General features: G+C 43.2%; 1 protein-coding gene across 2 annotated transcripts in view; it reads right to left on the bottom strand.

The window, feature by feature from the left end:
* The window catches only part of LOC141212707 (uncharacterized), a 45394-nt gene that overhangs the window by 13536 nt on the left and 4722 nt on the right, over positions 1–27136 (bottom strand). For both annotated transcript variants that reach the window (XM_073664991.1, XM_073664990.1), the window contains 2 exons: positions 25248–25436; positions 25040–25163 (listed from right to left, as the gene is read on the bottom strand). In XM_073664991.1, coding sequence (XP_073521092.1) covers positions 25040–25163; positions 25248–25424 — 301 coding nt within the window. In that variant the 5' untranslated portion in view covers positions 25425–25436. The remainder of the gene's footprint in view (positions 1–25039; positions 25164–25247; positions 25437–27136) is intronic.

The raw sequence follows: 27136 nt of genomic DNA, 5'->3' as shown, positions 1-27136 counted from the left end.
ACACCAACACGAGGGACGTTGCCAGTACAACCGGTAGGTCTTCCAGAGTCTGGAATTTTTTTAAAGACTCTGCTGATAACCCCAAAAAGGTCATATGTTCCACCTGCCATGCCAGCATCAGCAGGGGTGACAAAACTACCAGCCTGACCACCACCAGCATGATCAGGCACATGGCAGCAAAGCACCCGACTTTGCGGGGCGAACCCCAGGGTCCACGACCAGTGTCAGCGGGTGTCAACACTGCTTCTTCCACTGTTGTGCGTGTAAGAGAACCCCCCTGTTGTGCGTGCAAGGCAATTCCTGTCCATACGGCATGCAAAGATGCCCCCTCCTCTCAGTCTTTACTTGTTATGGCAGTTTCTCAAGAAACAGCATCAACGTCCACGTCCCACTGCAGCGTTCAATTGTCCATATCCCAGACCTTTGAACGAAAGCGCAAATTCGCAGCCAACGCCCCACAGGCCACAGTCCTAAATTCGCACATTTCACGACTGCTTGCGTTGGAAATGCTGCCTTTTAGGCTGGTGGAGACTGAATCCTTCCGCAACCTTATGGCGGTGGCCATCCCTCGGTACTCAGTCCCAAGCCGACACTATTTTGCCCGGTGTGTCATCCCCGTACTACACAAGCACGTGTCCCAAAACATCTGCTGTGCCCTCAACAACGCAGTTACTGGGAGAGTCCACCTGACAACGGACACGTAGACAAGTGCTTGTGGCCAGGGACGGTACATCTCCCTGAAGGCACACTGGGTAAACATAGTGGAAGCCGGGACCCAGTCGGACCTTGGGACGGAACACATCCGGGCCCTATGTCAGTCAGAGTTGCCCCCACAGTGTACAGCTCCTGCGCATCATCCTCCTCCTCATGTTCAGCCTCCATGTCAGATATCACCACATCAGTTACAAGCTGGAAGCACTGCAGTACTGCCTCAGCCAAGCTGCAACAGGCTGTGCTGAAACTCATAAGCTTAGGTGATAAACCTCACACTGCTTGTGAGTTGTGGACAGCTGTGAAAGAGCAGGCAGATCTGTGGCTGAAACCGCTGAACCTACATCCAGGCATGGTCATTTGTGACAATGGCTGTAACCTGGTGGCGGCTCTGAGGCGAGGCGAGATCCCACACGTACCATGCCTGGTTCATGTGCTTAACCTCGTGGTTCAGCGGTTTCTTAAATCGTACCCAGAGTTGCCAGATCTGCTCGTCAAAGTACGCCGCCTGTCAGCTCATCTTCAGAAGTCGGCTCCAGCTTCCGCCGCCCTTGCTGTATTGCAGCAGAGTTTGCAGCTTCCGGCACGCTGACTAGTGTGTGATGTCCCCACACGTTGGAAATCTACCGTCCACATGTTGCAAAGGATTTGTGAGCAGAAGAGAGCAATTGTGGAGTACAAGCTGCAACAAGGCTGACGATATTCAGGTCAGACTCCAAACATAAGACCTCAGGAGGAGGAAGAACAGGAGCTGGTATCATGCGCTGTAGACGGTAGTACATGTACAACTGTCATACCGTCGGTTCAGCGTGGGTGGCCCGAGGACGGGGGGGGGGGGGGGGAGGAGGAGAACATGGTCAGTCGTCATCTTGGTGAGGACACGGAAGTCTTGCCCGTTACCAGTCTGGCACGCATGGCTGACTTTATGTTACGCTGCCTTAACCGTGACCCTCGCGTTGTCAAAATGTTGCGTGACAGTCATTACTGGTTGGTGACACTTTTAGACCCCCGCTACAAGGAGAAATTTCACTCTCTTATTCCAGAGGTGGAGAGGTCTACAAAAATGGGGCAGTACCAGAAGGTGCTTGCTGCAGAACTGTTAAAAAAATTCCCATCTGAACACTGTAGCGGCAGGGGTCACAGTTCGTTGCCCAACCAAGGCGTACAGGCGAGAGAGACGCAACTCCAATCCAGCAGAAGCAGGGGAACACTGTCAACATTCTGGGACAGTTTTCTGAGACCCGCCCAGCTTACAGGCCCTGAGGCGCGGGGTACTCTCAAAAGGAGTGGAAAGTTTCAAAAGATGGTGAGGGAGTACCTTGCCGACCGTACCAGCTTCCTCCGTGATTCCTCTGTGCCTTTTAATTATTGGGTATCCAAGCTGGACACTTGGAATGAACTCGCTCTGCACGCCTTGGAGGTCCTGGCCTGCCCTGCCGCTAGCGTGTTATCGGAGCATGCTTTTAGTGCTGCTGGGGGAATTACAACTGATAAGCGCACTCGCCTGTCAACTGACAATGCTGACAAGCTGACCCTTATCAAAATGAACAAGGGCTAGATTGGGCCAGACTTCTCATCACCACCAAATGACAGCAGAGTAACAAAGTCAAATCCACTGTGTTATTTCAGGAGTTGTATTCCCATGCACCGCTTCACACCCACACATGGGTATATGCTTCCTCATTTCGGCTGTTTTTTGCTCTACTCCTTATCCTCAGCCTGCACCACCACTATATCACCAGGGTGACCGTGGTCCGTGTTGCCAGCATTGCAAGTTCCTCCGTCCTAATTTTTGGCAGCTTTTGCTTGGAAGGCATAGGCAAAGACTATGGGAGACCCACTCCCCAATAATGGGAATAATGTTTTTAATATGCTGTACTGCATGGCTCTTGTAAGGGGCATTAAAACCGTCTTGTTAAGCTACTGTGACCTCCAAGTCTCTTCCAAGGGGCATTAAAACAGTCTTGTTAAAGCACTCTGAACTCCACAGCTCTTCCAAGGGGCATTGAAATGTTGTTTTTAATTACCTCTAACCTCCACGACTCTTCCAACGGGCATTGCATTTCCTCCTAATTTTAGTCAGCTTTATCTTTTCAATGCATAGGCGAACACTAAGGGAGACCCACTCCCCAATAATGGGTAGAAGGTTTTTAGCACGCTGTAATCCACGTCTGTTTCAAGGGGCATTGCAGTTCCCTCATAATTTTTGGAAAGTTTTCCATTCACTGCTTAGGCCAACAGTATACAGGAGACCCAGTTGCTATAAATGGAAAAAAAGGTTTATTTAAGGCCCTCTGGCCTCCATGTCACTTCCAAGGGTCATTGGAGTGCCTCGAAATTTTTGGTAGGCATTGCACTCACTGTATGCCCTATAACTGTGTAGCCGAACCGCTCCTTTTGGTACAGAAACATATCCTACAAGACATGTGTGGTTCACTGGCCTGATATTGATGTGAATGGTCCCTGTTCCTCCTGCTCTTTCTCCTTTGCCACCATCTCATCCATCATTCATCACCTGAAGCTTTGTTTTAACGGGAGTCATAGAACTGGGATAGTAGCAGGAAAACATCCAGCAATCCTCGGAGGAGGTAGGATATGCGTCAAAACGCTGACCACCTCAGGCCTAGCCGCTACTACATACATGCGCTTGCATTCCAAGGAACAGAAAGCTAAGGAGATGGATGGCCTCATGATCATGAATAATTTACTCGTTGTGTAGGAGGCCAACCACTGCTGTTGTCTACCTTCTGAACTTTGTGTTGAAGCCTGATTGACCCATGACCCGCAATCCTCTATGTCTGGAGGACATGTTGCATCCCAGTGTCCAACTGTGTCCCAGCTGGCACAATATTAACCCAGTGTGAAGGCGTCAGTGAGATGTACCATCCCTAGCCACATTCACTTGTCCATGTGTTTGTGGTTAGGCTGTCCTTCCCACTAAATGCACTGGTAATGTTTTGGTATTCGCGCTTGTGTATAAGGCACACCGGGACAAATAGGGGCGGCTGGGGACCGTGAGTGGGCACTCGGTCGAGGGGCGGCTGGGGACTGAATATGGACACCTGGCCGCCCTCTGGCGGCTGGGGACCAAGCGTGGACACCCGGCCGCCGGGCAGCTGGGGACTGAGTATGGATACCAGGCAGCCGACGCATTCATGACCTGGTGGCCAGATTCCGCCTCCAAATGCCTAAAGGCCCAATTTCAAGTGCAAGCAAGCAGTATGGTATTGCAGCCTGGGGGTGGGTGGGTGGCAGGCTGCATACTTGCGCTTGCATTGCAAGGCATGGGGGAGGTACAATTGAACACTGCCCTGGGACAAGGACTTGCACGGGGATAGTTGCAAGTCTGCATCTTCTGATGCGGCAAGGATCACTTCTGATGGGCACACTTTTAGGCAGTGACCTGGGAGTCAGAGATGCTTCCAGGGGTCTTCCCCATGCTGTTCCCATGTCTTTTCAGCACTGTATGCATGTGTCACACAGCACATGGCCAGATAAGGTTGTAAAATGTTAAAATGACATTTCCCGGTGAATGCATTTGTCACGGTTGAAAGCAATATAAAAGTGCAAAAACGCATAAAAAATGCTACTTGTGAACATAGTCCAAGGTGTGGAGGAGTATTATTGTTTTTAGTGATTTATTTTACCTTATACACAAGTCTTTACCCTGGAAAGGATGTTCCTGAACATATTTCACAGGAAAGCAGTTTCAGTTTCGTTTTTGAACGTTTTATTGTGAGCCCGTAAAAGTGGCTTAATATCTCTGACCACGTTGTTGACAGCAGTGACCTGGGGGTCAGAAATGCTTCCTGGGGCGATCCCCATGCTGTCCCCATGTCATTTGAGCACTGTCACTATCGTTTTGTGCACTTTTTAGGCTTTCTACAGACTTCTGGGGGTGCCGCCGCAAAAATGCTTGGGTCTCCCATAGACTAACATTGGGCTCGTTGCTCAGGTCGAGCACCCGAGTATCACGGTGAGCTCGGCCCGAGCTTCAAGCACCCGAGCATTTTAGTGCTCGATCAACATTAATAATTAACCTTAATTTCATGTTATGGGCTAAAAAACATGTCCTATAAAACTCAGTCTTGTCAAAATTTTGGAAGTTGTTCTTGTATTTTTTGAGATATTGATTAAAATCTTACTTTTCAAAAGGTGTGCTCATTTATGCCGAACACTGTAGCTCACAGAAATGCAGAAAAGAAAGAAATTAGGTCTTTCATGTCCAATACAGCTGTGTCCTTGAAGCGTTAATATCTTACTGTTCTACATCCTAAATTCTAGAACTAGATTGCAATATAATCCATGGTCTCCTTTGCTAATCTTTTAAACAGAGATAAAGCTGATCAGAGTATAAATATCAATGTAAGAGCACTGTATTGGATTTGGGCCAATTAAAAGCAATTACAAACACAGAATATTTGGTTTATAAATGCATTTATAATGAAACAACCAGTAAAAGCACATATTTATTCCAATTACCTGAAGTCCCTCCTTTTGAGACATCTACAAAATTTCTAAGTTTACAAAACAGCACAAATGAAGGGAACCCTCCAGCAGTACAAGTGAACAAAAAATGCGGAGTTTTATTCAGCTATTCATATAGATTGTAATCTGTGAGCAGGGACCTCACTCCTCCTGTAACTGTTACAATGTAACACATTTCATTGTTTTTATTCTCTGTACATGTCCCTACTTAATTGTAAAGTGCTGCGGAATATGTTGGCGCTATATAAAAATTATTATTATTCAGCTACCTTGGTGCAATGTTTTAGCTTCCCAACTCTAGCTTGAAAATGACTTCAGTTGAAAAGCTGAAATGTTGAACCTAGATAGATGAATAAAACTAATTTTTTTTCACTTTCACACCTTGAGTGCACTCTTTTTGAGCAAGGCCTAGATAGATTTTAAATGGTTGTCCACTACTTTCGATTGTTAAAAATAAATAGCTCCAAGTTAACAATTCAACAGAAGCTGATCTACAGTATCCAACAACAGTCATACACTGTTTACATAGTCAGAGGTGGTAACTGGTGTTCCATGGGGGTGCTGGGTACCCTTCTACAACTGATCTTACAGTGGCTTGATAAAGTATTCACCCCCATCCACCTTTGGCATTTTTCATGTTTTGCTACTGCACAACCTGGAATTTCACTGTTTTTTTGAGGGTTTACATCAGTTCATGTAAAGAAAATACCTACAACTGTGAACATTAGGTTTTCTTTTTATTGTGACGCAAACAACAAATAGGACAAAATAACTGAATATTCAGTGTGCAAAACTATTCACCCCCCTAAAGTCAGCAATTTGCAGAGCCTCCTTTTGTGACAATTACAGCTGCAAGTCGCTTTGGATAAGTCGCTCTCTATGAGCTTTCCACATCTTGGCACTGGCATTTTTGCCCATTCCTCAAGGCAAAACTGCTCCAGCAAATTCAAGTTAGATGGTTTTCGCTGGTGAACAGCAATCTTCAAGTCTGACCACAGATTCTCAATTGGATTAAGGTCTGGGCTTTAACAAGCCCACTCCAAAACATTTACAAGTTTCCCCTTAAACCATTTGAGTGTTGTTTTAGCAGTGTGCTTTGGGTCATTGCCTTATTGGAAGGTGAACCTCGGTCCCAGTCTCAAATTACTGACATGTCTCCCACATGTCTTTTGGCAAACTCGAAACAAGCCTTACACCCAAAAATTGTAAGTGAGGCCAAGTGCCCACGATGCAGAAATGCTCCTGATTTTTACTGCATCTCCCTGGCAGGAAATACACATGCGGATTTTACATGCGTTTTTCCTGACAGGTAGAAACTTAAAAAGCGTTTTCGCATGCGGGTTATCAAGTGCTTTTCCAAGCGATTTTAGCATTACTTGGAAAGTGCTCGACAACTTGGTCACACTAAATATATAAAACGGCATGGATTTATATAGTGTGACCAAGTTAATAGTTAAAAAAAGAATAAAAATGGTAAAAAAAATAAAGGAAAAAAATATTATACTCACCTTCTGATGGCCCCCGGTCTCCTTCTCCAGTGCATCCGCTGTCTTGGGCGGCTCGCGGTGGTATAAAAGGACCTTCCATGACGTCATTTAGTCATGTGACAGGTCACGCGACCGCCGACGTCAGCGGTCGCATGACCTGCCACATGACTAAATGACGACATGGAAGGTCCTTTTACACCATCGCGCCATTGAGGTTTCCATTGATGAAGAATGGCCCCACTATCTTTGTACCCCATATACCACACCATAATATCAAGATACGAGATGTGCAGCATCTGAAACAACGGACACTGGAAGCCTGTGCTAGCATTTCTTCTGCGGTGTTGCTATCAGTGTGTCAAGAGTGGGAGAAGAGGGTTGCATTGACAATCCAACACAATGGGCAGCACTTTGAACACGTTTTATAAGTGGTCATAAACTTGTAAAACTCATGAAAGAATAGTTACGTTAAAACCAAGCACACCATTGTTTTTCTTAGGCTGCGTGCCCACTATGCGTTTTTCAAGCGTTTTTGATGCGGAATTTCCGCAGCAGAAACGCTTTAAAAACGCTTGGTAATTAATACATCCCTCATGGTCCCCAATGAAAATCCGCATCTGCTGTGCACATACTGCGGAATTTTCCTTGTGGAAAAATCCGTAGCATGTCCATTATTTGTGCGTTTCCGCATGCGGATTTGAGGTCACAATGCATTTGAAAAACGCAAGTCAAATACGCTTAAAAAATGCAAGCGTTTTTAATAGCAAGGACATGCAGGAATAGCAAGGACATGCAGGAACGCTGCGGAAATTTTCTGATTCAATTCTGCATCGTGGGCACATAGCCTTATGAAATTCTCAATACGTTTAATGTGTCATATGACCCTCTTCCCATTGAAAAAAATAAAGTTGGATCCAAAATGGCTGACTTCAAAATGGCCGCCATGGTCACCACCCATCTAGAAAAATGTTCCCCCTCCCATATACGAATGTGCCACAAACAGGACGTTGATATCACCAACCATTCCCATTTAATTTAGGTGTATCCATATAAATGGCCCACCCTGTAGATCAGAGTGTCCCAGTTGGAGCTTTGCAGAACTCTAGCGTTCTATGGGAACACAATAGAAGTTCCATAATGGACACCGGTTTCTGCCTCATAGTCACAACTTAATCTTATAGGAAAAGGAGGCCTACTGTACAGAATTGGGTGTTCTCTCCAAAATAGTGATATGGTCCAACACAACGATCTCATCATGTGTCAAAAATTGAGACACAAAGATGTGGCATCAGGCAGAAGCCCTGCTCTTTTGTCCTGAATTCCCAAAAACAATGGCAGCAAGACGGTCCTGAACTGTCTAGATTTTGAACTTTCTGGATGTGACCTGACTGAACACTGTGGTATTCATAGCTGCCAACCCTGTGTACCCAAGAGAGTTGCCTGCTGGGTGAGGAGGTGTGGGTAGGAAGGGCTTAATAGCTGGTCCTGTCCATGATGGAGGTGGATCTAATGAATTAAAGATGACCTCTCACCACTTTTTAATGGAAACTGGCTACATCATGATAATGTGGCTGAAGATGGGAATAAAACATAGTTTTTATCTTTTTATTTTTAATCTCCACAGCGGAGATATTCGCTTACAAAGTACAGATGTTAATTTCCCAAATTACCTTAGAACCGGATGTATGAAGACTCATATATAACAGGTCACACTGCAAGTGCTCGCTGACAATATAAGCGGAAGGAGGGGACAGCTGTGCTGTGTTTAGTTACATACATTGGCGTAGATGCAGAGTGTTGTATACGACACGCTGCAGCTCTCATCTCACAGCACTGTTCAATCATTCATAATCATCATCATTATTATTATTATTTATTATTATCATAATGTAACGACATGACAAGTCAGAGTGAGTAAAGCTTCAATGCGTGAGCAGAGTGTCACATACGCTGCTCTGCATGTATGCCAGGTACCATGGCATTAGTCTACGATGACTAGGAGAGATGCAGAGCATTGTATGTGACACACTGCAGCTCTTATCTAACAGCACTGCCATGTAATTCATAATGTAATGACATGACAATGCAGAGTAAATAGAGCTGCAGCATGTGAGCAGTGTGTCGCATATGCATCTATGCCAGGTATCAAGGCATTACTCTCCATTAACTGGGATTCAAGCAGAGCTGTGTATGTAATGACACACAAAACAGCAGTCATTTCCCAACACTGACAGTAAGTGCCAGCAGTGAGAACTCAGTATGAGGAGGTTAGATATAGGAGCCTTAGCACATCACAGTGAGAAAACCAGTTCTCAGCTTCACTGGGGTGACTGTTTTTTTTTTCCTGTATGGCACAGGCTTATTTTGATTGAGCAACTGCATACAGCGGAAAAGGTAAACATTCCCAGAGAAGTAGCTCCGTTAACGCTCCCTTGGTTAAAAGGGAAAATTAGCATCTAAAACACTACAAACCATTATCTCCGCAACTGAAATGACAAATACAAAAATAATGTTTTATTCAGATCTTTAACTCCTTTATTTTGATGTAGCCAGTTTAACAAGTAGTGGTGAAAGGTCCTCTTTAAAGGGGTATTCCCATCTCCAAGATCCTATCGAAATATGTAGTCGGTATAATAATAATAATACTAGCAAATACCCCGAATTAGAAATGTAGTGTAGTTTTTCTGATTCGCTAAGTCTCTTTCCTTATGTGCAGGCATGGCCCTTCGGTATCCATGGTTACGACCACTGATATAGTGACAGTTAGTTATCTAGTTGCTAGTGGTCATAACCATGGATCTCTAAGGTCCTACAATGCCTGCACATGAGGAAAGACATATAGCTAATCCAAAAAACTATACTACATTTCTAATTGGAGGTATTTGCTATTATTATTATACCTACCACATATTGGGATAAAATCTTGAAGATGGGAATACCTCTTTAACTGAAGGGAAAATACTGTTGCTTCTCCTTAAACTGTTACAAGTGTCCTAATTTTATCATTCGGACTTTTAATGCAATTGAGCTTTGGATAGTGGCAGTACTGCTGAAAGGTTAGGTGTTAACAGCAGATGTAAAGAGGGAAAAAAAACAGAACAGAGGGTGCCAAGTCTTCCACTGCCAGGAAGCTGTGTACAGAGTACATTCTATGTACAATACCAAAAGTTTGGACACACAAGTTCATGCAATGGTTTTCCTTGGGCTTACTGGAATCTGCATATTGTAGATCAAGACTGAAAGCAGTAAAACCACAAAATAACACATGGAAACATGGAGTAAATAAAAAAAAACACAAGTGAAACAAAACAGAATAGATGTTAAACCTTTGATTGCTCAAAGAGCACCCCTTTTACTCTGATCACAGCTTTACACAACCCTGACATTCTATCAAGCAGATTCTTCAAAGTAAACGCCTGGAATGGCTTGGCTTTCTAACAGTGCTGAAGGAGTTTCCCAAAGGTACGGAGTATTCGTTAGCTACTTTGCCTTCAGTCTGTGGTCCAACTCATCCCAGACCATCTCAACTGCGTTTTGTTTGGGTGATTGTGGGGGTCATGCCATCTGAGCAGCACTCCATCCATCTCCTTGGTCATAGTACTTACATATACTGAAGGTGTTTTGGTTATCCTGTTGTAAGAGAAATGATGGTCCCACTAAGTGCAAACAAGATGGAATGGCATGTTGTTGCAGATTGGTATGGTATCCATGCTAGGTAACTGTGCCTTGAATTTGAAAGCCACAGCAGAAAAACACGCCCATATCCCTTCCTCCATGCTTCAAAGTGAGCACCACACATGTACAAACCACCCGCTGACCTTTTTTTGCATCTCTCAAACAGATGGCGATTGGTAGCAAAAATCTCAAATTTTGAATCATCAGAAGACAATAGAGATTTCCGATGATCTAATTTCAAGCTCTTGTCTTTCTTGGCCCAAACAAGTTTCTTCTTCTTCTTGTTCGCGACTCACAATAATGGCTTCTTTGTAGAAATTCGACCATAATGACCTGAATCTTGCAGTTTCTTCTGGATAGTTGATGCTGAGGTGTGTCTACTACTTTATGTCTGTGTATCATTTATGAGAGCAGTTATCTGAGGTGCTGTCAATTTGCAGTTTCTGAGGCTGGCAACTAAGATTAACTTGGCTTCTGCAGCAGAGGAAATTTTTGGTTTTCCTTTCTGCGACGGAACTCATGAGAGACAAATCCATCATAAAGATTGATGGTTTTCATGACTGTGCTTGAAGACCTTTAAAGGGATTGTCCACTACTAGGACAACCCCTTCTTAAACTAAATGTTTGGTCATGATAAAATAGATGAAACTATACTCACCTCCTGTACCGGCTTTGTTCCAGTGGTGTCGGCCTGGTGGTCCTGGGGCTGTGATGCAGTGGAATGACAAGTGATGCCCGGTGCCCAATCAGCGCTGGCATCACTGTCCCCAACTTCATACGAACTGAACATGAAGAGGAAGTCTGGGCTGATACCGGACTTCCTCTTCATGTTCATTTCGACAGGAGGCGGGGACAGCGACGTCAGGGCTGATTAGGCGCCGGGCATCACGCGTCATTCCACCGCATCCAACGCCCCGGGACCTCGAGTGCTGACACTGCAGGAACGAAGTCGGCACGGGAGGTAAGTAAAGGTTTATATTACATCAGGGCCGAACATTTAGTTCAAGACGGGGTTGTCATAGTAGTGGACAACTCCTTTAAAAGGTTCTAGCAATTTTACTGACTGCTATATTTTAGTTTAACACCTTTACCCCCGAGGGTGGTTTGCATGTTAATGATCAGGCCAATGTTTACAATTCTGACCACTGTCACTTTATGAGGTAATTACTCTGGAACGCTTCAATGGATCCCACTGATTCTGAGAATGTTTTTTCGTGACATATTGTACTTCATGATAGTGGTAAAATTTATTTGATATGACTGGTACTTATTTGTGAAAAAAAAACGGAAATTTGGCGAAAATTTAGCAATTTTCAAAAACGTTGAATTTTCATGCCCTTAACGAAAAAGGAAAGGCCGGTTCAGTGGGGGCTCCAGCACCCGCAGCTGTTAACCAGTTTAATGCCGCTGTTGTAAAGGACATATTGATACTCATGCTAGAGCAGCTCCATTTTGTCTGCTTGCTTTAAAATTATGTTGTTATCACTCCTTGCATAACATACTTCTTTCTTTCTCTTCCCATGGATCTTTCCCACAAACTTTTTCTCATAAGAACATTTTGTATTTTGTCAGACACTCCGCTCCTGTTATCTAACTAGTTTAGGCCAGGATTGACCTTGTAAAATTTCCATAGTGCTTTGAACTAACGATGATAATATGACCATATATGTGTTTCCGTAATAATTGTACTAACATTGGTTAGCCTATAGTACTGTAGTATGGCTGCAGAGTTGATTGGCTATTAAAATACTCAAAACAATATAAAATGCTAAGCAAAATAAACGGGATCAGAGATTCTCTGAATCCTCCCATACAGAGCACGTATTGCCTCCGTTTGGTTTTCTGTGGATTGCGCAATCAACAATATAATTTGACACTCACTTGGTCAACCGTGAAGGGCTATTGCCCTCCCTCAACACTGTCAATCTCTGACAGCAGCATATAACAGCGCCGCCCCGGAAGCGCGGCCTTAGCCTCGCCCATCAGTGACCCTGTCACGTGATAGCAGGTCACTGATGGGTGGGCATGGCAACCCGGGGTCTGTAGCAGACCCCTGTGGTTGTCATGAAAAGCTTGCTATGAGCGCCACCTAGTGTATGCAGTAGAAGCAATCTGAAAACTGCTGCTTTTAGTTTCCTATGCAGAAAGTGTAAAAAAAAATGTTTTTAAAAATATTAGAATATATACACACACATATATATATATATATATATATATATATATATATATATATATATATATATATATATATATATATATACACACACACACACACACACACATACATACATACATACATATATATATATATATATATATATATATATATATATATATATATATATATATAAGTTTGGACACCTTCTCATTTAAAGATTTTTCTGTATTTTCATGACTATGAAAATTGTACATTCACACTGAAGGCATCAAAACTATGAATTAACACATGTGGAATTATATACTTAACAAAAAAGTGTGAAACAACTGAAAATATGTCTTATATTCTAGGTTCTTCAAAGTAGCCACCTTTTGCTTTGATATCTGCTTTGCACACTCTTGGTATTCTCTTGATGAGCTTCAAGAGGTAGTCACCAGAAATGGTCTTCCAACAATCTTGAAGGAGTTCCCAGAGATGCTTAGCACTTGTTGGCCCTTTTGCCTTCACTCTGCGGTCCAGCTCACCCCAAACCATCTCGATTGGGTTCAGGTCTGGTGACTGTGGAGGCCAGGCCATCTGGCGTAGCACCCCATCACTCTTCTCCTTGGTCAAATAGCCCTTACACAGCCTGGAGGTGTGTTTGGGGTCATTGTCCTGTTGAAAAATAAATGATGGTCCAACTAAACGCAAACTGGATGGAATAGCATGCCGCTGCAAGATGCTGTGGTAGCCATGATGGTTCAGTATGCCTTCAATTTTGAATAAATCCCCAACAGTGTCACCAGCAAAGCACCCCCACACCATCACATCTCCTCCTCCATGCTTCACGGTGGGAACCAGGCAAGTAGAGTCCATCCGTTCACCTTTTCTGCGTCGCACAAAGACACGGTGGTTGGAAACAAAGATCTCAAATTTGGACTCATCAGACCAAAGCACAGATTTCCACTGGTCTAATGTCCATTCCTTGTGTTCTTTAGCTCAAACAAGTCTCTTCTGCTTGTTGCCTGTCCTTAGCAGTGGTTTCCTAGCAGCTATTTTACCATGAAGGCCTGCTGCACAAAGTCTCCTCTTAACAGTTGTTGTAGAGGTGTGTCTGCTGCTAGAACTCTGTGTGGCATTGACCTGGTCTCTAATCTGAGCTGCTGTTAACCTGTGATTTCTGAGGCTGGTGACTCGGATAAACTTATCCTCAGAAGCAGAGGTGACTCTTGGTCTTCCTTTCCTGGGGCGGTCCTCATGTGAACCAGTTTCTTTGAAGCGCTTGATGGTTTTTGCAACTGCACTTGAGGACACTTTCAAAGTTTTCCCAATTTTTCGCACTGACTGACCTTCATTTCTTAAAGTAATGATGGCCAATCGTTTTTCTTTACTTAGAATTTATATTATGGCAAGAAAAAAGCAGCTAACAGTCTATTTAGTAGGACTATCAGCTATGTATCCACCTGACTTCTGCACAACACAACTGATGGTCCCAACCCCATTTATAAGGCAAGAAATCCCACTTATTAAACCTGACAGGGCACACCCGTGAAGTGAAAACCATTTCCGGTGACTACCTCTTGAAGCTCATCAAGAGAATGCCAAGAGTGTGCAAAGCAGTCATCAAAGCAAAAGGTGGCTACTTTGAAGAACCTAGAATATAAGACATATTTTCAGTTGTTTCACACTTTTTTGTTAAGTATATAATTCCACATGTGTTAATTCATAGTTTTGATGCCTTCAGTGTGAATGTACAATTTTCATAGTCATGAAAATACAGAAAAATCTTTAAATGAGAAGGTGTGTACCAACTTTTGGTCTGTACTAATATATATTATATATATATATATATATATATATATATATATATATATATATATATATATATATATATATATATATATATATATATAAATATAAAATTGTCTTATCCCGTCTGTCTGTCCAGAAATCAGCGACACGGGATTTCAGAAAAAAACATGGCGGCCGTTAGCGGCTCATCTGCCGGACGGAGGTCAGCGGCGATGCAGCCGGGAGATGAGTGGCGCTAGCAGCAGAACTACCCCGACCGGCGGCGGCGCTGACCTCCATGCGGCTAACGTTGGGAGATCAGCGGCTAGGACCGCTGATCTCCCGACAGCAAGTGTGAACGGAGGACCGGGGAGCGCCGCCGCCGGTTGGGATGCTTCTGCTGCGAGCAGCGGAAGTGCCCGCACAGGCAGCGCCGCTCCCCGGTCCTCGCTAATACGACGCTGATTGGTCACAGCCAGCGGCCGCGACCAATCAGCGAGATTGCCGCCAAATTTAAAACACCGCTCTGCTGATTGGTTGCGGCCGGCGGCCGCGACCAATCAGCGATATTGGCGCCAAATTTAAACACCGTTTTGCTGAGTGGCTGCGGTCGCGACTAATCAGCGATTTTATCGCCAAATTTAAACAAGCTCTCCGGTCCTCACTAACATAGTTCGCTGATTGGTCACGGGCGCCACCCGCGACCAATCAGCGATTTTGGCGCCAAATTTAAACAACGTTCTGCTGATTGCGCCCGTTCGGCCCATACATATTCTAGAATACCCGATGCGTTAGAATCGGGCCATATATATATTTTGGAGGAAAATGGGGGGTGTGTCTTATAGTCCGAATGTTGGAAGGGTGTATATATATGTGGGGTAAGGGGTAGCGGTGGAGGAGCAGAGCACAGGAGGCAGCAGCCGCCAGCTGCAGCCTACACTGTCCCCGCTGCTAAAGAAAATTAATATTCATGCTCCTTAATAGGGCATGGGGAGCACTGAATATTCATGCTCCTTAATAGCGGCACATAGTGTAGCCGCGCTGCGGCTCCTGCCGGAATCGCCTGTGCCCGCTGTTAAAGGGCATGAATATTCAACCTCTCTCCACGCCCATGGGCGTGGGGAGGGGTGAATATTCATGCCCTTTAATAAGCGGGCACACGAGATATCCGGCAGCAGCAGGAGCCACAGCGCGGCTACGCTTTGTGCCGGGTATGAAGGAGAGTGAAATCACTGCTCCCTGCGCACACAGACCCGGCGTGGGGAGCAGTGACTTCCGGCAGCTGATCTCTCCTTGTGAGCCGCGCACGGCAGTGACGTCATGCGCGGCTCACATGGAGAGATCAGTGCGGGCAGACCGGACGCAGCACTGGAGGAGAGAAGAAAGGTGAGTAGGAGTGTTTATTTATTTATTTTTTTTTATGTGCAGCATGATGGGGATTAGGGGGGCCATGCATACTAGGACAGGGATTAAGGGTGCCATGCATACCAGGACAGGGATTAGGGGTGCCATGCATACCAGGATGGGGATGGGGACCACGTATAAAAGGAAGGGGGGGGGGCATATATACCAGGATGGGGTATATTGTCAGAATTGGGGGACATTACCCCTATACCAGTGTCAGCAGAAGACCCCCCTCCCCCTTAAAAGTGCATCATGAACACGTTTTTGGCTTAAATTTTTATTTATTTATTTTTTTTCCTCAGCAAAAACCTAGGTGCGTCTTATCGTCCGGTGCGTCTTATAGTCCGAAAAATACGGTAAATCACCCTCCTTTTGCCCCATTCAAAATAAAATCATAAAAAAAAACCCCCACATACACATATTTGGTATTGCTGTGTTCAGAATCGCCCGATCAATATAAAAAAAATTATTAATCCGATCAGTAAACGGCGTAGGGAGAAAAAAATTCCAAACGCCAGAATTACTTTTTTTGGTCACCGCAACATTGCAGTAAAATGCAATAACGGGCGATCAAAACATCGGATTTATCCCAAAATGCTATCAATAAAAACGTCAGCCCGGCTCGCAAAAAATAAGCCCTGACAAGGCCCCAGATCACGAAAAATGGAGACGCTAGGGGTCTCAAGAAAAAAAAACAAAAAAAAAAACAAACTTTGGAATTTTTTTTCACCACTAAAATAAAAAAAGAACCTATACATGTTTGGAGTCTACGAACTCGTAATGACCTGGAGAATAATAATGGCAGGTCAGTTTTAGAATTCAGTGAACATGGTTAAAAAAAAACAAAAAAAAAAACCAAAAAACACACAACTGTGGAATTGCTTTTTTTTGCAATTTCACCACACTTGGAATTTTTTTCCCATTTTCCAGTATACGATATGGTAAAATCAGTGATGGCGTATAAAAGTACAACTCGTCCCGCAAAAAATAAGCCCTCACATGGCCATATTGAATGAAAAATAAAAAAGTTCTGGCTCTGGGAAGAAGGGGAGCAAAAAACGAAAATGCAAAAATGGAAATTGCTCCGGTCATGAAGGGGTTAAATCAGAGATATGTCACACAAAATAGTTAATAAATAACATTTTTTCACATGTCTACTTTACAGCAGCACAATTTTGGAACCAAATTTTTTTTGGGGTTATAACTTTCTAAGTGTTAAAAGTTGACAAGTGATATCCAATTTTCCAACAAAATTTACTAAACCATCTTTTTTTAGGGACCACATCACATTTGAGGTGACTTTGAGAGGCCTATATGACAGAAAATACCCAAAAGTGACACCATTCTAAAAACTGCACCCCTCAAGGTGCTCAAACCACATTCAGGCTATGTGCCCACGATGCAGAAATGCTGCATATTTTTTACGCTTCTCCCTGGCAGGAAAAACGCATGCGGATTGTACATGCGGATTGTACATGTGGATTGTACATGTGTTTTTCCTGCCAGGGACAAGCGGAAGTGAAGCGTTCTTCACATGCATTTCCGCATGCGGGTTGACAAGCTCTTTCCAGGTGATTTTAGCATCACTTGGAAAGTGCTTGACAACTTGGTCACACTATATAAATCCATGTAACCAGCATGGATTTATATAGTGTGACCAAGTAATAGTTGAAAAAAAAAAAAGAATAAGAATGGTAAAAAATAAAGTTTATAATCACCTTCCGATGTCTTCCCGGTGTTTTGTCTGCTCCGTCCAGTGTCTTGCACTGCTCACTGTGGTTTGAAGGACCTGCGGTGACGTCATGGAGTCATGTGATGGGTCACATGACTCAATGACGTCATGGCAGGTCCTTCACAACAACGCGAGAATTGCAAGAGACCGGACGCGGCAGAGATAGCACCAGGAGGACATCGGAAGGTAAGTATAAACTTTATTTTTTATTTTAAATTCTTTTTTTTTACAGTTTCTATGGTACCCATGTTTGGATGAGAGTCTCCTCTCTTCCAGACTTGGGTACCATCCGCACATGGAAACGCATATAATCCGTGTGTACAAATGTACTGACTCAGATTATATGCGTCTCAATGCAAGTCAATGGCGGCAATTATGCTGCATGTCCGCAAAATTAATGGACATGCTGCGGATTTTTGAGCGCAGCATAAACTCTGCGGAAAAATCTGCAGCATGGGTATTGACAGTGCGGCTTGTCATTGAGGACCATGGGGGGCGGATTACCATGCGTTTTTGAAGCGTTTACGCTGCGGAAATTCCGCAGCATATACGCTTGTAAAACGCTACATTGGCACATACCCTCAAGAAGTTTATGAACCCTTCAGGTGCTTCACAGGAATTTTTGTAATGTGGAAGAAAACAATAAACGTAACTTTTTTTTTTTGCACAAAAATGTTACTTTAGACCAAATTTTTTTTTTACTTTCACAAATGGACCCCAAAATTTGTTGTGAAATTTCTCCTGAGTTTTTTAGCCCCAAATTTTGCATTTTCATAATGGTAACAAGAAAAATTGCACAATACAACTTGTTTTTCAATTTCTCCTTAGTACACTGATACCAGATATGTGGAGAAAAGCTACTGTTTGGGCATACAGCAGGGCTTGGAAGGGAAGGAGTGGCATTTAACTTTTTGAATTCAAAATTTGCTTGAATAATTAGCGGACGCCATATCGCATTTGGAGAGCCCCTGATGTGCCTAAACAGTGGAACCCCCCACAAGTGACCCCATTTTGGAAACTAGACCCCTCAAGGAACTTATCTCCATGTGTGGTGAGAACTTAGAACCTCCAAGTGTTTCACAAAAGTTTATAAGGTAGACCCATGAAAATAAAAAAAATCAGTGAGCATTGTTGACATCACATGTGCCTCACAGAATTTTACACCACTGGCCGGTGAAGAATGAATAATTACATTTTTATTACCAAAGTTTTGTTTTCGCCCCAGATTTTACATTTTCACACTGAGAAATGGGTAAAAATGGCACCAAAATATGTCACACAATTTTTGCTGAATGTATAAATACCACATATGTGGCTGTACAGTACTGCTCAGCCACATGGCGAGACTCGGAAGGGATAGACAGCTATCTGCCTCCAGGAGCGCAGATTTTCCTGGAATACTATGCAGACTCCATATACACAGCTTCAACGTATTTCAGATGAACCCCCGAGAGATACATTCACTATAATGAGACAGTAGAATTAGGCCTTTTTCACACATCAGTGTGTCCTGTACATGTGGTGACAGTTTCCACACGTACCGGAGACACATACACATGCAGACCCATTCAAATGAATGGGACTGTGCACATGTCAATGTATTTCCACGGATCGCGTGTCCATGTGTCACGTTGATATGTCCATTTTTTTAGCGCTGCACAGACCGCAAACATCCCACACTGATGACACACGGATAACATCTGTGTGTCACAAGTGTGACACGCACCGACGTATGGGAATCAGCAGTACTGTTTGCACTGTTTCCAAGCGCCGGGTGCTGAACGCTACCCTCATCATTGTCCCCTGCTTGCGCTGCAATCAGCGCGAGCAAGGAACAATGTTGAGAGTAGTATTCTGCTCCTGCTGTATCCTGGTGTAAAAATAAGAATGAAATAAAAAAAAATCCTTATACTCACCAGTCTGAAGATGTCCCCCGCAGTAATCCACCTGACCGTTTATGCAGAGAAGCCGGGGAGAATGACTCCCGGAGCGGCACTGAGCTCAGTGAGTGACAGGACACTGCTTGCTGAGCACAGCTCCGGGGCCCGTTCAGCACCCAGTGCTTGGGAACAGCGCTAACTGTACCGCTGATTCCCAGGCGCCGGTACGTGTGCTCCCGATGCGGCACGCAGTTGCCACACAGGTGCACACGGACACGGACATCTCCGGTACTGTTTTTTTCCAGTACCGGAAATATCAGGACGTGTGAAACCGGCCTTACTCTGGACTACGTCTAACCTCTGTTTAGCGGTGTCCTTTTTTTCAGAGGTTCACAAAACTGTGGCCGATGGCACTTTTATGCACGCCTAATAAAAAGATGGACACTGTGGGATCACAGGCCAGACAGCGTCCACGGTGCATCCATTTGCCTCATTACAGGAAATCTTCCGCTGGGGGTTCCGTCTGAATCGCGCATTTCAGAGATTTATATGGAAACTTTAGTGTAAGCGCAGAGCACAGGATAAATGTGTGCCGAGCCTTACTGCAATCTTTGGGAGGCAGAATGAATAAATCAGCAGCAGGTGAAGAATTGGTTTTATTTATTTTTACGCCGTTCCTCATGCGGTGCAAGTGATTAGACGACTTTAATCTTCGGGTCGGTGCGATTACAGCGATATTAGATTTATAGCGAGGTTTTATGTTTGACAGATGTGTGACTCACTATAAAAAAAAAATCCGCATCGTCATATTTTGAGAGCTATAATTTTTCCATATTTCGGCCGACAGTGTCATGTGACAGCTTTTTGTTTTGCGGGACAAGTGACGTTTTTATTGGTACCATTTTCAGGCATGTGAATTTTTTTGATCGTTTTCTATTCTGATTTTTGGGAAGCAGAATAAACAAAAACCAACAATTCAGGATTTTTTTTTTTTTTTTTCGGCTGATGGAGCTGTATGGCGGCTTATTTTTTGCGGAACAAAATGACGTTTTCAGTGGTACCATTTACATTAGTCTTTTTGATCGCGTTTAAGTCCACTTTTTGTTCGGCGGTATGATGATAAAGCACTATTTTTTGCTTGTTTTTTTTTTTTTTTACGGTGTTCACTAAGTTGATAGCAGCATTGCGGTGGCAAGGGGAGGTGATCGCAATACTCACCTCCTCTTCTGGCCTCCAGCGCTGTCTACCGCGGCTTCCTGGATGTTGTCATGACGACCCGATGTCGTCATGACAACACCCGGGTCACCACACAGCAGGAAGATTCTTTGGTCATGCGCAGTGCATGACCAAAGAATCTTCTCCCTGTGCAGCACTGACAGCCTGCATGGCACAGGGATGGGGCTCCATTCCTATGCCATACAGGCGATCAGAATAAAAAAAGTGAAAGTCCCAGAGTGGGACACAAAATAAAAGTCCAAAAAGTGTTAAAAAATGAAAAAAAAAAATAATAATCCACCAAAAATAAAAATATAATGTACCCATCAATAAATATTATTATGAAAAAAAAACAAAACAATAAAAGTACACATATTTGGTATCGCCGCGTCCGGAACGACCTGACCTATAAAACTGTCTCACTAGTTAAGCCCTTTAGTGAACACGGTAAAAAAATAAAATAAAAAACGAGGCAAAAAACAATGCTTTATCATCATACCGCCAAACAAAAAATGAAATAACACGCGATCAAAAAGACGAATATAAATAAAAATGGTACCGCTGAAAACGTCATCTTGTCCCGCAAAAAACAAGCCGCCATACAGCTCCATCAGCCAAAAAATAAAAAAGTTATAGCTCTCAGAATAAAGCGATGCAAAAAAATATTTTTTTTCTATAAAATAGCTTTTATTGTGTAAAAGTGCAAAACATAGAAAAACGATATAAATGTGGTACCGCTGTAAACATACTGACCCGAAGAATAAAGCTGCCTTATCAATGTTACCACACGCAGAACAGAATAAAAAAAAAAAAAAACATAAAAAAAATTCTGGAATTGCTGGTTTTTGTTTATTCTGCCTCCCAAAAATCGGAATAGAAAGCGATAAAAATTGTCACGTGCCTGAAAATGGCACCAATAACAACGTCAACTCATCCCGCAAAAAACAAGCCGTCATATGACTGTCGGCCAAAATATGGAAAAATTATAGCTCTCAAAATATGGCGATGCAAAAACTAGATTTTGCAAAAAAATGCGTCTTTGAGTGTGTGACAGCTGTCAGTCATAAAAACCCCATATGAATCTGGTCTCGCTGTAATCGCACCGACCCGATGAATAAAGTCGTCTAATCACTTATACCACACGAGGAATGGTGTAAAAAATAAACTATAGGGTTAGGGTTGGGCTAGGGATTTTTTTTCAAAAGTACGAGAGATCCCCGCAAGTTTTTTTTGGGTGTCCAATAACCATGAAACATGCGAGCGGGGACTCGAGCATGTCCCTCAAGCACACGCGATACATGGTGCATACCCGAATACCCGATGCAAACTCAAGTAGCGAGTACTTGCGCTCAAGACTAATGACAACGTCGTACCTCTGGATTTAAAATGTTCACTATACCCCTTGATAAAATCCTTGAGGGGTGTAGTTTCCAAAATGGGGTCACTTGTGGGGTGGGGTTTCCACTGTTTAGGCAGATCAGGGGCTCTCCAAACGCGACATGGCGTCCGCTCTTGATTCCAGCCAATTTTGCGTTCAAAAAGTCACACAGTGCTCCTTCCCTTCTAAACTCTGCCGTGCGCCCAAACACTGTATTTTCCCCACATATGGGGTATTGGCGTACTCAAGAGAAATTGCACAACAGTTTTTGGGGTCTATTTTCTCCTCCTACCCTTGTGAAAATAAAAAAATTGGGGCCAAAAATTATTTTTGTGGAAAAAGTTAGATTTTTTTATTTTCACGGCTCCATGTTATAAACTTCTGCAAAGCTCTTGGGGGTTCAAGGTGCTCACCACACATCTAGTTAATTTCCGTGAGGGGTCTAGTTTCCAAAATGGTGTCACTTGTGGGGTTTTTCCACGGTTTAGGCACATCAGGGGCACATCCGCTAAGTATTCAAGTAAATTTTACATTAAAAACTCAAATGGCGCTCCTTCCCTTCCGAGCGTCCAAACAGTGGTTTTCCCAAACATATGGGGTATCTGCTTGCTCAGGAGAAATTGCACAACAAACTGCATGGTGCAATTTCTCCTGCAACCCTTATGAAAATGCAAAATTGGGGGCTGAAAAACATTTTTGTTGCAAAAATGTGAACATTTTATTTTTACAGCTCAATGTTCTAAACTTCTGTGAAGCACCCAGGGGTTTAAGGTTCTCACCACACATCTAGATACGTTCCCTGAGGGGGTCTAGTTTCCAAAATGGTGTCACTTGTGGGGGGTTTCCACTGTTTAGGCACATCAGGGGCTCTTCAAACGCAACATGGCGTCCGCTAATTATTCAAGTAAATTTTACAATCAAAAAGTCAAATGGCGCTCCTTCTCTTCCGAGCTTGTCCGTGCGCCCCAACAGTGTTTTTTCCCCACGTATGGGGTATCTGCGTGCTCAGGGGAAATTACACAACAAATTTAGGGGTCCATTTTTTCCTGTTACCCCTGCGAAAATAAAAAAAATTGGGTCTAAAGTAACATTTTTGTGAAAAAAATTAAATGTTCATTTTTTTCTTCCACATTGCAAAAATTCCTGTAAAGCGTCTGAAGGGTTAATAAAGTTCTTGAATGTGGTTTTGAGCACCTTGAGGGGTGCAGTTTTTAGAATGGTGTCACTTTTGGGTATTTTCTGTCATAAAGACCCCTCAAAGTGACTTCAAATGTGATGTGGTCCCTAAAAAAATGGTTTTGTAAAGTTTGTTGGAAAAATGAGAAATCGCAGGTCAACTTTTAACCCTTATAGCTCCCTAATGAAAAAAAAAATTTGGTTCCAAAATTGTGCTGATATAAAGTAGACATGTGGGTAATGCTATTTATTAACTATTTTGTGTGACATATCTCTCTGATTTAGGGGCAAAAAAAAATTCAAATTTTCAAAATTGCAAAATTTTCTAAATTTTCGCCAAATTTCCGTTATTTTGACAAATAAACGCAAGTGATATCGAAGAAATTTTACCACAATCATGAAGTACAATATGTCACGAAAAAACAGTCTCAGAATCAGGGGAATCCGTTGAAGCGTTCCAGAGTAATTACCTCATAAAGTGACAGTGGTCAGAATTGTAAAAATTGGCCTGGTCATTTACGTGCAAACCACCCTCGGGGGTAAAGGGGTTAGAAAATGTTTTTACAACTTTTTTTTTTCACTTAGCCCGACTAGCCCCGAATTGACAGGGATCCAAGAGCTTTTGTCCCTCTGCTCGCTGTCGCAGCATTTAGGGGGTTGCAGTGCGGGCAGAATCAGCTGACACCCAGCAGCGATTGAGCATAGCCTGTGTGCGGGCGCCATCGCCATGGCGTAATAAAACGTACCTGGTCCATAAGGCCCAAGGCACAGAGACGTTTTATTACGCATAATGTCAGAAAGGAGTTAAAACAGTTATGGAATAGGGCTCAGCCCTGTATGCAATTGTGCACCAACACTGCCTCTGCAAAACTCACTTGATGGTCACAAACACTTTTTGAAGGACGGTGATTCACAAATGATCTCTTGACAAGTATACCTGTTCACTGGAAACCTTTCCATGGGACTACCAAACCTACTTGAGAGAATGGCAATAGGTGTAGTGCAGGCACCAGAAAAATAAAAGTACTTTGAGGAAGCTAAGGATTAAGACATTCTAGTTTGTTTCAAATGTAATTCTTTCCATATGTGCTCCTTCATAGTTTTGCTTCCTTCAGTCTGAATCTACAATGTGCATATTCCAATAAGAACAAGGAAAACCACTTCATGAACATAAGTGTCCACACTTTTGACTATACTTTATAATGGAAGCACTTTATTCTGTGCCCATTTAATATTTTTCAGTTTAGTGCCATTGCTCAACCCAGTTTTGCCATTCATTGCCTTGAAATGTCAAATGTGTATCAAAAAGGCACCGAGTAGAAATGCAGCAGAGAATCAATTAAGACATTAACTCTTAAACTTATTAAATTGGTTGTTCCTTTTCAGACAATGTTCTGCCCTGGCTTCAGTTTGTTAAAGAATAACAATTCGTGCTGTACTCACCGTTCTGACGCTGAGTTTTCACCTTTGTTCCCAGTGTCCGCTATTGATTCCAACACAGATGTCACGTCAGCAGCATGGCAGCCAATCAGTGAGCTCATCAACTCTTACCATGTAGACGCAATGCCCCATTCAAAGCTACTGAGCTCACTGATTGGCTTCCGCAATGTTGATGTGATGTGTACGCAGCAGTCAATGCTAGACACAAAGAGCTGCAGCCGAGACTCGCCGGTGGGCTCGTGGATGGCGAGTACAGCACAGTTTGTCAATTTTTTTTTTACAAACTGCAGTCTAAGCAGAACACTGTCTTTCAGGGGACAACCCTTTTAATTCTCTTTCACTTTCTGCACAGAAAAAATGGTGGAACTTGTAAGTGAGTTATAAGATAGACAATTGGTATGGGTTTCCCCAATGTGATAAAAAGGTTAGGAATCACTGATCTAAAAAGTGATCGTGTGACTACAGACAACACCTAACACTTTGATGACATCAGTTTAGTAATCTACAAAAAAAACCTCTCATTACCCAATGATGTGAGGGGTTGGTGAGTCTTCATTATAACCTCCTTGTACAGTTCCTTGTGGTCTTCTAAATACTCCCACTCTTCCATGGAAAAATGGACTGTGACATCCTGACATCTTAAAGGAACCTGATACATACAATAATAGCCAACATTCAGACATCTAATTAAGTGTTACCGTATAAAAACCCCACTATACCCGGCAGGGCTCACCTCTCCAGTCAGCAGTTCAATTATCTTGTTGGTAAGTTCAACAATTGTCTTCTCCTGGTTTCTTTCATGTATCTGTGGGTGAGGTGGAGACTCGTTGATGGAGATCTGGCTCCCGTGCCATCCTCTCGAAAAACATTGACGTCTGTTTCTTTTCATGGGGTTATTGGACTTTTTCATAGGTCCGTAGTCCTGAGGTACAAGCATACACTGATCAGCCACACGTTCAGTAAATAACCAATTATCTCCAGACAATGGCAACTGTCAAGGAATGGGATACATGAGGCAGGAAATGAAAGGTCAGTTCTTGAAATTTAAGCTTAAAAATAGGCAAACGTAAAGATGTGAATGATTTTTCACATGGGAAAAATAGTGATGTCTAGATGATTGGATTAGAGCAACTGCAAAACATCAGATCTGGTGGAATGCTCCAGCTATGCCATGGTTAGTACTTACCAAAAGTGGTCTAAAGACAATACAGAAGCAGGAATAGGTTCATAGCTGCCTTTAGGCTCATTGATCTGAGTGGTAAGCAAGGTATGTCCCATCTGGTCCAATCCCAGAAGAGATACTGTAGCACAAATTATTAAAAAATTGGTAGAGGCTATGTTGGAAAGTTGTAAAAACAGACATTGGATAGTCGCTTGCCATATATAGGGCTGCAAAGCTGCAGGCCTGTCAGGGTGCCCACTGATGAAAATGCCTGCAATTTGCATGTACTCATCAAAACTGGACCGCAGAACAACAAAGCATCCTGATCTGAAGAATCAAGTTTTGTGTGCACAACCTACTCAGGGAAGAGACAGTGCCAGAATGCACTATAAAAAAAAAGTCAAGCAGGCGGAGGCAGTGTGATGATCTGTGTATTCTGCTGTGATACCTTATATCCTAACCAATCATGTGGATCAACACCCTCCACCTATGTTAATTTTGAAGCAGATCAGGTACACCTCAAGACAATGGTTGTTTAGGAATGGTTTAAACAATTAAAAGGGTTTAAAGGGAACCTGTCATGTCATTCATGTGGCCCAAACCAGGCAGCATGAATCAGAGTCTGGCTACATGATTGCAGTCAGGCACATTTTTTTTCAGAAACGCTCCAACGTTCCAAAAAGGTTTTCTAGTCTCGTTTCCATCAGAGATGAAACTAGCCAATCTCCTTCCCTGGCTGGCACTTCCCAGTGCCACCGCAGGTGATTTTTCAGGCCACTTCCATAGCGAGATGACTGTCAAATACCTGCAGTGGTGCTGGGAAGAGCTGGCCAAAGGCAGAGATGGACTACTCTGGTCTTTAAAGGATATTTTAAGGTGATCTTTAAAGGATATTTTCTCTGAAATGCTACGCCATTTCAGAGAAAAATATACCAGGCTGGAATCATGCAACTGGGTTCTGATTCAAGCTGTCCACGGTTTGGGCAGCATGAATCAGATTACAGGTTTCCTTTAAGATGTTGATTTAGCCTCCAGATATGATGGGGGAAAAAAAATTTTGATCCATAGAGGGGCCCACATCACAACGTATAAGTCTTAAACAATCTTCTACTAATGTCTTGGTGTAAGATACCACAAGAGTCCTTCAGAGGTGTGGAGATTATGCACCAATGGTCCAGATCTGTTATCGCGACAGTGTGGTCATTTTGCCACAGAGATAAGCAACATAATACAGTACCAGCTAAATAAATGAGATTTCTAAACATCTCAACTACATGTTGCCAAAATATCCTTAGGCGATAACTTATTGATCTGCTGGGTGTCTAAGCAGTGAGACTTACGGCAATCCCATGAATTGGTTTCATTCAGAGCCCTGTAGCACATCAGCAGCATCTTCGCTCTCACTTCCTTTGGAAGTAACTGACAATTTAGAGAAAGTCAGAGCAGCAGCGGTTCTCACT

The sequence above is a fragment of the Phyllobates terribilis genome, unplaced genomic scaffold, assembly GCF_046119375.1.
Source record: "Phyllobates terribilis strain yellow unplaced genomic scaffold, ASM4611937v1 Scaffold_182__1_contigs__length_3807330, whole genome shotgun sequence".
Lineage (NCBI taxonomy): Eukaryota > Metazoa > Chordata > Amphibia > Anura > Dendrobatidae > Phyllobates > Phyllobates terribilis.
The sequence above is the reverse complement of the archived record's forward strand: the minus strand, read 5'-3'. Positions and strand labels throughout refer to the sequence as shown.